Source organism: Berghia stephanieae, chromosome 12 (assembly GCF_034508935.2).
Source record: "Berghia stephanieae isolate SIO BIC M18660-M18661 chromosome 12, UCSD_Bste_1.3, whole genome shotgun sequence".
NCBI lineage: Eukaryota > Metazoa > Mollusca > Gastropoda > Nudibranchia > Aeolidiidae > Berghia > Berghia stephanieae.
Genome location: NC_088371.1, coordinates 42,977,189 through 42,991,206, shown reverse-complemented (window position 1 = coordinate 42,991,206; position 14,018 = coordinate 42,977,189). Strand labels below are relative to the sequence as shown.

The window sequence follows — 14,018 nt, the reverse complement described above, 5'->3', positions numbered from 1 at the left end:
ACATTTAGGATGTGGCATGACGCCTGTTAGGCGATGTTACAATTTTTTCGGACAGAGACAATGCTGTTAACGGCCAGGTACTCATTTAACACCTGAGTATGGTGAAAGAATGTGAGTAAAAAGCCTTCTCCAAGGACTCAACTATACGCCGAGCGAGGCTCGAACCCAGGACCTTCCGATCCGAAAGCGAGTGTCATACCACTAGACCACATTATAGTCTTACAATTACTTAATACTGCCACAGCTTCTCCAATCCAGGCATTTCGTTGCCAGCATTTTGTCCTGATTAGAAATTAGAGAGAGATCTGGATAGTGGAATCAGTCCCTAAAATCTACAAAGAAAGAAGAAAGAAACAAAAACCATCTCCAGATAACCTGTCACCCAGATTGTGGAGTTAAACTTACTTTATTTTATAGATAGTATGCGCTTGGCTAAGAAGCTCACAACATTGCCATCCGGAAGTATAACGGACCAACACACAAAATTGTGTGTATCCGTGAACGTTTATAATCAGGTTAATACAGTTTAGTGAGCATTACTCATAAACGCGGATGGCAAAAACAATAACAAAGACCTGAGTGACGTCAACTAAGAACTATCTATACCACACAATATCTTCTAAACATGATTAAAGTGATTTATAAGGTGTGGCGATGGTGGTGGTTGTAGTAGTAGTGGCAGTGATGATGATGATGATGATGATGATGATGATGGTGATGATGATGATGATGATGATGATGATGATGATGATGATGTGATGATGATGATGATGATGATGATGAAGATGATGATGATGATAGTGGTGGTGGTGGTGGTGATAAGGTGTGTACTTGAAGGTGAAAAGAGAGAATGATGGCTAATGTGAAAAGGATATGATCCACTTTATAGATTTAGGTTTGTCTGACAGAAGGAAAGATAGTGTGTGTTTGTGTGTGTGTGTGTGTGTGTGTGTGTGTGTTTTGTTTGTTTGTTTTTACGGGTTTACGGCGCTTGCAACACATTTAGGATATATCAGCGCCAGTAAAAAGGAAGAAAATGGGATAGTAAAAAGTTCTAGAATTACAATTAAAGCACCCAAGAAAAAGTAAGACATAGGGGAACTGGGAACAAATAGGGATCAGATGTAGATTCCAAGAGCATAGCACCAATGTACTTAGTTTGAGATCACCTATAAGTCTCATCCGGGCACAAAGAGGAATACACTCAAATGCTTACATTATACATTCAAAATAACGAATATAATACATAACAGAGAGATGATTTACAAGGAGAAAAATATCATCTCCCAAAACAATAACTATGCATTTGACTGTTTCCTTTCCAGTTAGGACTCTGGCCAGGACCAGGACAAAACCAAATAATCTCATTCCAAGATAAAGACAGAAAGCATGTTGGAAAACAGATATAAGGGGATAGAAGACATAGTATGTACCCTCTTGCCCACTATGGGAGGTCAGGAACCCCACCCAGGTGTGTGTGTGTGTGTGTGTGTGCGTGTGTGTGTGTGTGTGTGTGTGAGTGAGAGAGAGAGACAGAGAGAGAGAGAGAGAGAGAGAGAGAGAGAGAGAGAGAGAGAGAGAGAGAGAGAGAGAGAGAGAGAGACTGCTCAAAGTGAATATAGTGATAGGTACAGAGAGATTAAAGTGAAAAACTAACCGAGATTAAAGTACTGAGTGAACGTTATTGTTAGGTGTGTTGTGCTTTATTTGTTAATCGTAAATATTAAGTTAACGTATGTTTCATGTTGGCAATTGCCAAGAAATTAACATTTTAATTGAATCCTCTCTGTGTGTATGTGTGTGTGTGTGTGTGTGTGTGTATGTGTGTGTGTGTGTGTGTCATTGTTAAGTACATGAAGATGAAAAGTGAAAACTTATTGAGGCTAAAGAACTGGGTGCACTTTACTGATTTGTGTGTGTGTGTGTGTGTGTGTGTGTGTGTGTGTGTGTCTGTGTGTGTGTCTGTGTGTCTGTGTGTCTGTGTGTGTGAGAAAGAGAGAGAGAGAGAAAGAGAGAGAAAGAGGAAGAGAGAGAGAGAGAGAGAGAGAGAGAGAGAGAGAGAGAGAGGGAGAGAAAGAGACAGAGAGAGAGAAAGACAGAGAGAGAGATAGATAGATAGAGAGAGAGAGAGAGAGAGAGAGAGAGAGAGAGAGAGAGAGAGAGAGAGAGAGAGAGAGAGAGGGAGGGAGAGAGAGAGCTCAAAGTGAATGTAGTGATGAGTACAGAAAGATGAAAGTGAAAAATTAACGAGACTTAAGAACTGAGTGAACTTTATTGATTTGTGTGTGCACGTGTATATGTTTGTAGGTCATTTCAGCGGCACTTAAAATATATATGGGGCTGTAAAAAATATAGATTTAAGTAAGATCAAAAGCACCGGAGAAAAAGGGACTGGTTGAAATAAGGCTCACAAACGGACTCCAAGATCAAACTATCAATGTAGTTAGTTTGAGGTCACCTAAAAGTCTCACCAAAACACAAGCACAGAATCCTTGTGAGAGAAATACAAAATTTAGAACAACAAATCTAACGTCACACAAAAGAGAGATGATATACGAGGACAAACATATCATTTCCCAAAAACGACTATACATTTAATTGTTTTCCTCCCTGCCAATGAATCCGGCCATGAAAAGGATCAAGCCAAGACAAAGACAGAAAGCAACTCTGATCCATGCAAGTCAAAATATCCCACCAGGAAGATGATGTGATAGTGGTGCTTGCACTAGAGGTGGTACTGATTACAACGAGGGCAGTGATGATGTGATTGTGGAGATAGTGTTACTGATGATGATGTGATAGTTGTTGTCGTAGTGGTGGTAGTTGTGGTAGGGATGGTGATGATGTCATGATGGTTCAGGGGTGAGAATGACTGGTCACAAAAATGGAGTTCAAGACCTATCTATGCGACGATAACGTATAAATTTGAATTTCATAAAAAATTTACTGAGATGCAATCAAAAATTGTGTCTCGCAATAATTTCTGACACCACTTGGAGGAATTTCAAAAGTTGAAAGTGTAATTACAACATACTGTAGTAGTAGTAAGAAAAGATGGCGGTAGGGATGATGATGTGATGGTGGTTGTAGTAGGGTCGTGATAGGGATGGTGATATGGTGGTTGAAGCTGTAGAGGTGTTGGGAATGATGGTGTGGTGGTGGTTGTAATAGTTGTGGTAGGGATGATGTGGGGTGGTTGTAGCAGTGATAGTTGGGATGATGTGGTGGTGGAGGATGTAGTTGTATTGGTAGTAGGAATGATGATGTGGTGTGGTTGTTGTAGTAGTGGTGGTAGGGATGATGATGTGATGGTAGTTGTAGTAGTAGTGGTTGTAGCTGTAATGGTGGTGGTGGTAGGGATGATGATGTGGTGGTAGTTGTAGGTAGTAGTAGTGGTGGTGGGGATGATGATGTGGTGGTGGTGGTGGTAGGGATAATGATGTGGTGGTGGTTGTAGTAGTACTGGTGATAGGAATGATGATGTGATGGTTGTTGTAGTACAGGTGGTGGTTGTAAAAGTAGTGGTGATAGGGATGTTGATGTAGTGGTTGTGGTGAGTCTTTTTAAAAGGCGGAATAGTGATGGTGATGGTGATGGGCGGAGATAAACCACCATTTAGGCGGAAATCCGCCTTTAGGCGGAAATCCGCCTTTAGGCGGAAGATTCTAAGCCCTGTATTAATACATGAAAATAATGCTTTGAAAACTTCTTTATATGCTAGCTCTGGCACCAGAACTTCGTTTTCAAGAAGTTTTATTTATTGAATTAAGGATTAATTAAAAAGTACTCAGGTTGGATCCGAAAATTCATGGTAGTAGGGAGATCTGCCTAAAACATTTGCTGTATCATTTGTCTTCATTTTTACTTCTTCCAGCTGCAAGCAGCAATCTTTATCCTCTAACGATACTTAATGTCTTCACCGTGAATCTGTGAATAATAATGACAACTTGTTAAGTATACTGTCCTAAATAAACAGGCTCTTGGTGTTTTATACACAAAGGTTTAATAGCCGAAACAATGTGCTGATAAACGGGCATATATATATATATATATATATATATATATATATATATATATATATATATATATATATATATATATTTATGAGTGTTGATGGGTACTTGTAGGTACGAAAGTGCTCGATAATGGTGGTTAGAGCCGAGACGACTCGTTTCTGTGTTTTTCCTTTAGTTCACACTTCTTCAGTCGGCATAATCCATTCTGTCATGTCCGTAGAAAACTCCAAACTATATATATATATATATATATATATATATATATATATATATATATATATATATATATATATATATATATATATATATATATATATATATATATATATATATAAACATTAATTTATCAATTATGATATACACAGTCGGGTATGGTGGGTAAGAAGAATAAATAATATGGCATGTTGTGAGTTGTGAGGCGGTGAGATTTTATCTTTTTCTTTCTTTTTCAAATTTCTTTACATATTAATTATTATACGAACCATTAGTTCTACGAACAAACCTCAAGATGGAGAACTCTGCGAATATTTACTTGGTAAACAACGTCAGCTCTTGGAAAAAAAAACAAACAACGTTAGCTCTTACTCTTGGAATCTGTCACCGTTACGTCGTGCGTGGAAAATATATGGACCATATAAATGTTAGAAAATTATTCTGAACACAGCCAGATCAATATGAAAATATTTTAAACACGATGTAACCTGAAGGCTGAAGGAGTAATCTGTGAATCAAAATGGAAGATGATCGTGCCGGCTCGGAAAGTTATATTCAAATTCAAAGTTAGTTTTTAAGTTTACTTTTAGGTTAGATTTCATTAATTCCTGTTACTCACACTCACACTCACAGTCGTGGTGGAAAAGTATTGGTTGGTTCCATCTCGCCAGCTAATTTTATGAGCTCCTTTCAGTGCTGCTCATTTTATGTCCCATGACCATCCTAGTCCTATACAGTCATTCATTTCATGCATAGTCAATAGTCATCACTAATCATTATGGTCAGAGGCACATAATTTCAAAGCAAAGACCACTTTGATTTCTTCAATTCGCAGAAGTACTGCGAATAGTAGATAACGGTCGTATTCGTTATTCGCAGTAGTACTGCAAACGTTCTGTTTGCAGTAGAAGTAGAAGCACGAGCCTAACAGAGCTTTATTATAAAAAAATCAAAAGTAAAAAGTTTTTTTTTAAAAACACGATAAAAAGATTTTGAAAAAAAAAGAAAGAAAGAAAAAAAAAAAATGTTGTCTTTCTCAATAAAGTAAATTTTAAAAAAAATAAAAAATGTCTACAATGGGAATCGAACCCAGTACTTTCAAGATTCGAGTCCGACAGCTTTTTATCCACTGCGCTACGGAGCCACCTGACTGGTCATCACATTAAATAAGGTCTTTCTAAAACATTATTTTACCTTCAATGCAACTTCTATTTTCTGGTTTTATATTTCGAATTTTTTAATTTATTAACAAAAACATCCTACAGATGTCACAATATAACTTTCGCCATGTCCAAATACAGAAGCACAATATCGCTGATGAAATTAGGTGGGATGCGCATGCGTGATGGAGGTGTATAAAAACCGTCCATTAGATACACCGTGAACGGAGGTGCATAAAAACACTACGTTATTAATTGTATAGAGGATTGGGGACAAAATATAAATAAACTACATTATTATTATTATTATTATTATTATTATTATTATTATTATTATTATTATTATTATTATTATTATTATTATTATTATTATTATTTATTATTATTATTTAATTACTATTTTTAAAATTAATTTTTAAAAATTTGTTTCATTGGCAATGACGATGTGTCTTTTGTTGTGTAGTGATGGTGGTGTTGATGTGGTGGTGGTGATGATGTAGTAGTAGTGGTAGTGATGATGGCTTTAAGGATAATGATGATGATGTAATGGTGGTGATGGTTGCTGTAGTTTTGATAACGATGTGGTTGCTGTGGTAGTGGTAATAATGATGTGATTGTGATGGTTGTGGTTGTAGTAGTGGCAGAGGTATCGATGATCACGAGGAGGAGAATGATGATGTAAAGGTGGTGGTGGTTGCTATAGATTTGATAACGATGTGGAGGTTTCTGTAGTAGTAGTAGTAGTAGTAGTAGTAGTAGTAATGATGATGTGGTGGTGGCTATAGTAGTAGAGGTAGTTTATTGATGGTAACTTCTATTATTTACAGGAGCACTGAGATATGAGTCATGAGCAATGGCGGCAGTGTGTGTGTGTGTGTGTGTGTGTGTGTGTGTGTGGGTGGGTGGGTGAGAGAGAGAGAGAGAGAGAGAGAGAGAGAGAGAGAGAGAGAGAGAGAGAGAGAGAGAGAGAGAGAGAGAGAAAGAGAGAGAGAGTTAACATTTCTTTTTCTTCTTCAATATTCCAGGTGATCAAGTGCAGTCAAGACTCTATTCTGCAAATTCAACGATAGTGAAAGACCAAATACATGTGGGTAGTGCTATGCATGAAGTTCACATTTTTATATTATTGCATTGTTGTTGTGATTATTATTATTATTATTATTATCATCATCATCATCATCATCATCATCATCATCATCATCATCATCATCATTATTATTATTATTATTATTATTATTATTATTATTATTATTATTATTATTATTAAGATATAGGATAGAGAGAGAAGTCAAGTATACAATGCTTTAGTATCGCGCACTATACGTTGTCATGAGGCATGTTTTATTTCTGTTCTTATTGTAACATCAAAATGAAGAATGTTCCTTTTCTGTGTTCGGTTGTAGAAATATTTGTCAGCAAAAAATATTATAAATCTAAAATGCCATTGCAACAGACCAAAACACTGCTAGTTTGTCACAAAGTACTTTCCACCAAATCTAACAGACTCAGCTACCCATTCACTGCTGGGTGGACAGGGGCGAGGGGGGGTTCAGAAAAGATCTCAACTGCACCCTGGATCGATCTTGGTCCCTTTGCCTGTGAAGCGAGTGCCCTACCAACGGAGCTATCTGGACCCCCTGTGGGTCCATGCATTATTAACCTCAATTTTTTGGAATTGAATTTTTCACTATCAATTTTTATGGTTTTCCTTTTTGATCACAAGATCACTCTCATTCTTTAATGGTTCCCACCCCTTCCCCCCCCCCCCCTCCTCTTGCCATATATTTAGCTGTACAAACGCAGATGGTATGTTCTGGTAGTTTTTGGACTGTTCTCCGCAACTCAAAACATGGTGTGGAACAGCTGGGGCCCAATCTCAACAACATCAGAGGAAGCGTTTGGATGGGATGACTCAACCATCGCTTGGATGTCAAACTGGGGTCCCATTTCGTTTGTCCTCTCAGGTCTCTTCTTCCCTTGGCTGCTACAGGTCAAAGGTCAGTGATTAGGATTTATAGATTTCACTTCTGCGCATGAACAATTAAAAAGTTTTATTGTTTTAAATGTTAATCAAGAACAAATTAACGACTGTTCATTAAAAAGGAAAACAACAAGAACAAAAAATTGAGCTTTTATATAATACAATATCCACTTAACATGTTCAAAGCACTTTACAAGGGGTCCCTGGCCAACAGCAACACTTAACATGGAAAATGAGGCAAGATACCTGTTAGGTGATATTACAATTTTTTTTCGGACAGAGACAACACTGTTAATGGCCAGGTACTCATTTTACACCTGAGTATGGTTAGTGGATGTGAGTTAAGATCCTTTTCCAAGGACTCAACTATGCACGAAGTGAGGCTCGAACCCAGGACCTTCCGATCCGAAAACGGGTGTCATACCACAAGACCACATAGCCGCACTCTCTCCTTACCATCCATTTTCATGATTTTACCCATCATACCCACCTGAGGCAAAAACAGATTTTCTCGAGAGATAATGAGAACATTATCTCATTCGTCCGTAGTGTTTCATTCATCCTGTTTTGTTGATAAAGGGGAAACCCAAAACGTCCATTTTATCTGTTTTCGTATTTAAATATAAAGCTTACATTCAATTTCACATTGTTATTTATGATTATTTGTTAGTATTTAAATCAGGGCATCTGATAATTGGTTAGTATAGAATTGCTAGGACATTTAGATGATTGAGTACCTTTTTATGATCTGTCCCCACGGAAAAATGCCATTTTCATCCCAAATTATGCCACAAATTATGCCAAAAATGCCAAAACATGTCCCAAATAATTATAATATACACACGTATACCAAAATATTCTTATTTACAGTAATAGTAATAGTGATAGCATTGATATTGACATTGCATACATAGAAATGAAATAAAATGACAAGTGAATATAAATTTAATATCCTCAATATTACTACTACTAATACCAAACAATATCAACAGTAATGTCAGTCATAATGATAATATGTCTACTCACAACAATATTACATTTCCAAGTATACATCATAACACATCAAAATTGCCACCAACTAAATAAGAAAAGGAGGAGGAAAACTGGCACCAAAGAACGTGAAAAGGAGGAAATTCTCACATAAGTACCAATTGTACAGTAAGGCTACTGTAGTGGAATAATGGCTATCCTCTATTTGTAAATGTAAAGAGGAACCTATGCAACATGCACACTGACAATAATACTCAGTCTGACTGAGTTAGTCACAGTATATTTGAAGAAAGGGAAGGAGAAAAAACTTCATATGTGATTGATTGATTAATTGCCAAATTATCACAGCACGAAAATACTGGTTGGGTTTTATGTACCCTGTGCTTTAAAAATAAAAAGAATTTTCTTGTTTTGTTTTTTTTTTAGCCAGAATGGCAAAAAATGCGGCAAATTGGGCGGAACCGTAAAAAATGTGGAACGGCAAAAAATGGGGCCGCATTTTCCTGGAGGGACAGTATGACACACAACAGGAACATTGCATAACAATGTTGATACTTGAATACCAATTATTTTACTCTTTCCACATCTTTTTCTGCACTTAGTCCGTCAGAGCCATTAGGCCCGTGGAGCGAGAATTTATCTCAGTTTCTATAGTGTGAAACAGACAATAGCAATTGCTTGTTACCCTTTGGATGGGCAACATGTCTATCTCAAAGTACTTTCCACCATATCTAAAAGACCCAGCTACCCAATCACTGCTGAGTGGACAGGGAGGGGGTGTGGGGGTCTGAGAAAATCCTTGACTTCATTGGGATCAATCTCAGTCCCTTTGCATGTGAAGCACGTGCTCTACGAGCTATCTTACGAAGAAAAAAATATTTTAAAAATAGGTTAAACAATTTGAGCACATTTAGTTGGTATTGTGCTATATAAAAATCATCATTGTGATGAATCTATTTCATGACTTAATTTTGTCTTCCCACAGGTCTACGGTTCTCCGTTGTGGTCAGTATGGCATTTGTGACCGTCGGAACGTGGCTGCGAATCATCTCCGTGGATCCAGATTTCATGACATAGTAGGTCTAAGTAAAGTAGTCATATTAAGATTGAGCTTTTCTATAGCATAATATCCACTTAACAATGTGCTTTAGAAGGGGTCTCTGGCCAACAGCAACACTTAACATGTAGGACGAGACATGACGCCTGTTCGGCGATATTACAATTTTTTTATGACAGAGACAACGCTGTTAACAGCCAGGTACTCATTTTACACCTGAGTACGGTGAGAGATTGTGAGTAAAGAGCCTTTTCCAAGGCTAAACTATGCACTGAGCGAGGCTCAAACCCAGGACCTTCCGATCCGAAAGCGAGTGTCATACCACTAGATCACATAACCGCATTTTGGATGGTGATTACAATTGAAATGAAGATGTTTGGAGCTGGGTGAGCGTATACATACATCCGACAAAGGAGGGGACGTCTGACAATTCGGATAGAAAAAGGCCCATGGGTACTGGACAGAGGATCATTGTTATTCTTGCAGGTGGTGAAGATACTGGATATTCAGAAGGGTAATGTTGGAAGCGCGTATGTTCACTTTCATTTGTATTCATCAGTAATGTGTATTGATAGTTAAAAATTGCCATTCGTTTCTTCATATTAAATACTATATGTATCTTGTTTAACAATTGCCATTCGTTTCTTCATATTAAATACTATATGTATCTTGTTTAACAATTGCCATTCGTTTCTTCATATTAAATACTATATGTATCTTGTTTAACAATTGCCATTCGTTTCTTCATATTAAATACTATATGTATCTTGTTTAACAATTGCCATTCGTTTCTTCATATTAAATACTATATGTATCTTGTTTAACAATTGCCATTCGTTTCTTCATATTAAATACTATATGTATCTTGTTTAACAATTGCCATTCGTTTCTTCATATTAAATACTATATGTATCTTGTTTAACAATTGCCATTCGTTTCTTCATATTAAATACTATATGTATCTTGTTTAACAATTGCCATTCGTTTCTTCATATTAAATACTATATGTATCTTGTTTAACAATTGCCATTCGTTTCTTCATATTAAATACTATATGTATCTTGTTTAACAATTGCCATTCGTTTCTTCATATTAAATACTATATGTATCTTGTTTAACAATTGCCATTCGTTTCTTCATATTAAATACTATATGTATCTTGTTTAACAATTGCCATTCGTTTCTTCATATTAAATACTATATGTATCTTGTTTAACAATTGCCATTCGTTTCTTCATATTAAATACTATATGTATCTTGTTTAACAATTGCCATTCGTTTCTTCATATTAAATACTATATGTATCTTGTTTAACAATTGCCATTCGTTTCTTCATATTAAATACTATATGTATCTTGTTTAACAATTGCCATTCGTTTCTTCATATTAAATACTATATGTATCTTGTTTAACAATTGCCATTCGTTTCTTCATATTAAATACTATATGTATCTTGTTTAACAATTGCCATTCGTTTCTTCATATTAAATACTATATGTATCTTGTTTAACAATTGCCATTCGTTTCTTCATATTAAATACTATATGTATCTTGTTTAACAATTGCCATTCGTTTCTTCATATTAAATACTATATGTATCTTGTTTAACAATTGCCATTCGTTTCTTCATATTAAATACTATATGTATCTTGTTTAACAATTGCCATTCGTTTCTTCATATTAAATACTATATGTATCTTGTTTAACAATTGCCATTCGTTTCTTCATATTAAATACTATATGTATCTTGTTTAACAATTGCCATCGTTTCTTCATTAAATACTATTGTATCTTGTTTACATTGCATCGTTCTCATATTAAATACTATATTATCTTGTTTAACATTGCCTTCTTCTATATTAAATATATTATCTTTTTAACAATTGCCATTCGTTTTTCTATAAATACTATATTACTTGTTTACAATTCCATTCGTTCTTCATTAAATACTAGTATCTTGTTAACAATTGCATCGTTCTTATATTAAAACTATATGTATCTGTTTAACAATTGCCATTCGTTCTTCATATTAAAATAATTACTTGTTTAACAATTGCCATTCGTTTCTTCTTTAATCTATTGTTTTTAACATTGCATCGTTCTTTATTAAATACTATGTTCTTTAACAATTGCCATTCGTTTCTTAATAAATACATTTATCTTGTTAAATTGCATCGTCTTATTTAAATAAATGATCTTTTTAACATTGCATCTTTCTTTATTTCATTCTTTAACAATGCCATTCGTTCTCATAATCTATTTGTTTACATTGCCATTGTTTCTTCTATTAATTAGTATTTACATTGCCTCTTTCTTCTATATATATTTTCAACAATCATCTCTCAATAATCTATGTATTTACAATGCATTCGTTTCATTAAACTATAGATTGTAATGCTCGTTCTCAAATACTTTTACTTTTTAACATGCATTCTTTCTTCATTAAATAATGTTCTTGTTACATGCCATTGTTTAATTAAAACTATTACTGTTAACAATGCCATTCGTTCTTCAATTAATATATGATCTGTTACATGCATCGTTCTTATATAATTATACTGTTAACAATTCATCGTTTTATAATACTATTATTTTAATTGCATTCGTTTCTTATAAATACTTTTTCTGTAACAATCATCGTTTCATATAAATATTGTATTGTTAACATTGCCATCGTTCCATATTAATATTCTTTAACAATTGCCTTCGTTCTTCATATTAAATACATTGTTCTGTAACAATGCCATTCGTTTCATATTAACATTTTTTAACAATGCTTCTTTCTTTATTAATAATAGTATTTGTTTGCCATTCGTTTCTTCATATTAAATACTATATGTATCTTGTTTAACAATGCCATTCGTTTCTTATATTAAATACTATATGTATCTGTTTAACAATTGCCATTCGTTTCTTCATATTAAATACTATATTGTATCTTGTTTTAACAATTGCCATTCGTTTTTCATATTAAATACTATATGTATCTTTTTAACAATTGCCATTCGTTTCTTCATATTAAATACTATCTGTAATCTTGTTTAACAATTGCCATTTCTTTCTTCATATTAAATACTATATGTATCTTGTTTAACAATTGCCATTCGTTTCTTCATATTAAATACTATATGTATCTTGTTTAACAATTGCCATTCGTTTCTTCATATTAAATACTATATGTATCTTGTTTAACAATTGCCATTCGTTTCTTCATATTAAATACTATATGTATCTTGTTTAACAATTGCCATTCGTTTCTTCATATTAAATACTATCTGTATCTTGTTTAACAATTGCCATTCGTTTCTTCATATTAAATACTATATGTATCTTGTTTAACAATTGCCATTCGTTTCTTCATATTAAATACTATATGTATCTTGTTTAACAATTGCCATTCGTTTCTTCATATTAAATACTATATGTATCTTGTTTAACAATTGCCATTCGTTTCTTCATATTAAATACTATCTGTATCTTGTTTAACAATTGCCATTCGTTTCTTCATATTAAATACTATATGTATCTTGTTTAACAATTGCCATTCGTTTCTTCATATTAAATACTATATGTATCTTGTTTAACAATTGCCATTCGTTTCTTCATATTAAATACTATATGTATCTTGTTTACGTTTTAATTAACCGAACATTCCATTAGAACGAATTCCTTGATAAGCAGAAAATTCATAATTTTAATTCTGTAAATCATCTATGAGTGCCGATCCTTACCTGTTATCGATTTTAATACAGCTGTAATAAGTGAAATCCTGTCCTATTGTTTTAAAATTCATTAAAAATCCTTTTTAATGAAGACAAATTGATTCAGAGGTTCATACAAATGCAAGGTATTGAATCTAATTTCCATGCTTCTCCCCAGCCTCATTCATCTAGGTCAGTTTTTGAATGGCCTGGCAGGGCCCATCGGGATGGCGTCTGTATCCAAGATTTCTGTCACGTGGTTCCACCCAGAGGAAAGAGTTACAGCCACGGCCATTGGCACGAGTCTGGGCTCGCTGGGCGCTGCTCTGTCCTTTGTGGCAGGTGAGAAGGACAATTGAAATAGAAGGAAAGAAAGAAATGAGGGGGAGGGGAGAGGACGAGAGAGAGAGAGAGAGAGAGAGAGAGAGAGAGAGAGAGAGAGAGAGAGAGAGAGAGAGAGAGAGAGAGAGAGAGAGAGTAGGTCTTTGTATGGATGATTGACTGTGACTGGCCATTTCTGGATAATAAAGGCCATATTATCATAGTTATTATTATTACTAGTATTATTATTATTATTGTTATTGTTATTATTATTATTATTATTATTATTATTATTATTATTATTATTTATTGTTATTATTATTATTATTATTATTATTATTATTATTATTATGATTATTATTATTAAAGATCAGACAAAATGCACGCTATAGATTGACTAGCATTGCATTGACCATTTGTTGCAGGTCCTTACTTTGTGTCAAGTCAACTTCCAGCCAAGACATTTCCACAGACTATTGTCATCAGGTGATTTTAAACTATGTGTCAATTTTATATTGCCCCACACTGGTATGTCCTTTTTCTGGAAGCAGACTAAGAGAGAGAAAGACAGAGAGAGAC

At 34.5% G+C, this 14,018-nt stretch overlaps 1 protein-coding gene across 1 annotated transcript in view; it reads left to right on the top strand.

Annotated features, from left to right (window-relative positions):
* Window positions 1–4,524: 4,524 nt before the first annotated feature.
* The window catches only part of LOC144958017 (solute carrier family 49 member 4 homolog), a gene marked incomplete in the record, with an annotated part of 31,506 nt that continues 22,012 nt past the window's right edge, over window positions 4,525–14,018 (top strand). Inside the window, 6 exon segments of the mRNA XM_078889606.1 lie at window positions 4,525–4,795; window positions 6,415–6,476; window positions 7,179–7,386; window positions 9,346–9,436; window positions 13,297–13,460; window positions 13,865–13,925. Of these exon segments, the coding sequence (XP_078745732.1) occupies window positions 4,750–4,795; window positions 6,415–6,476; window positions 7,179–7,386; window positions 9,346–9,436; window positions 13,297–13,460; window positions 13,865–13,925 (632 nt within the window).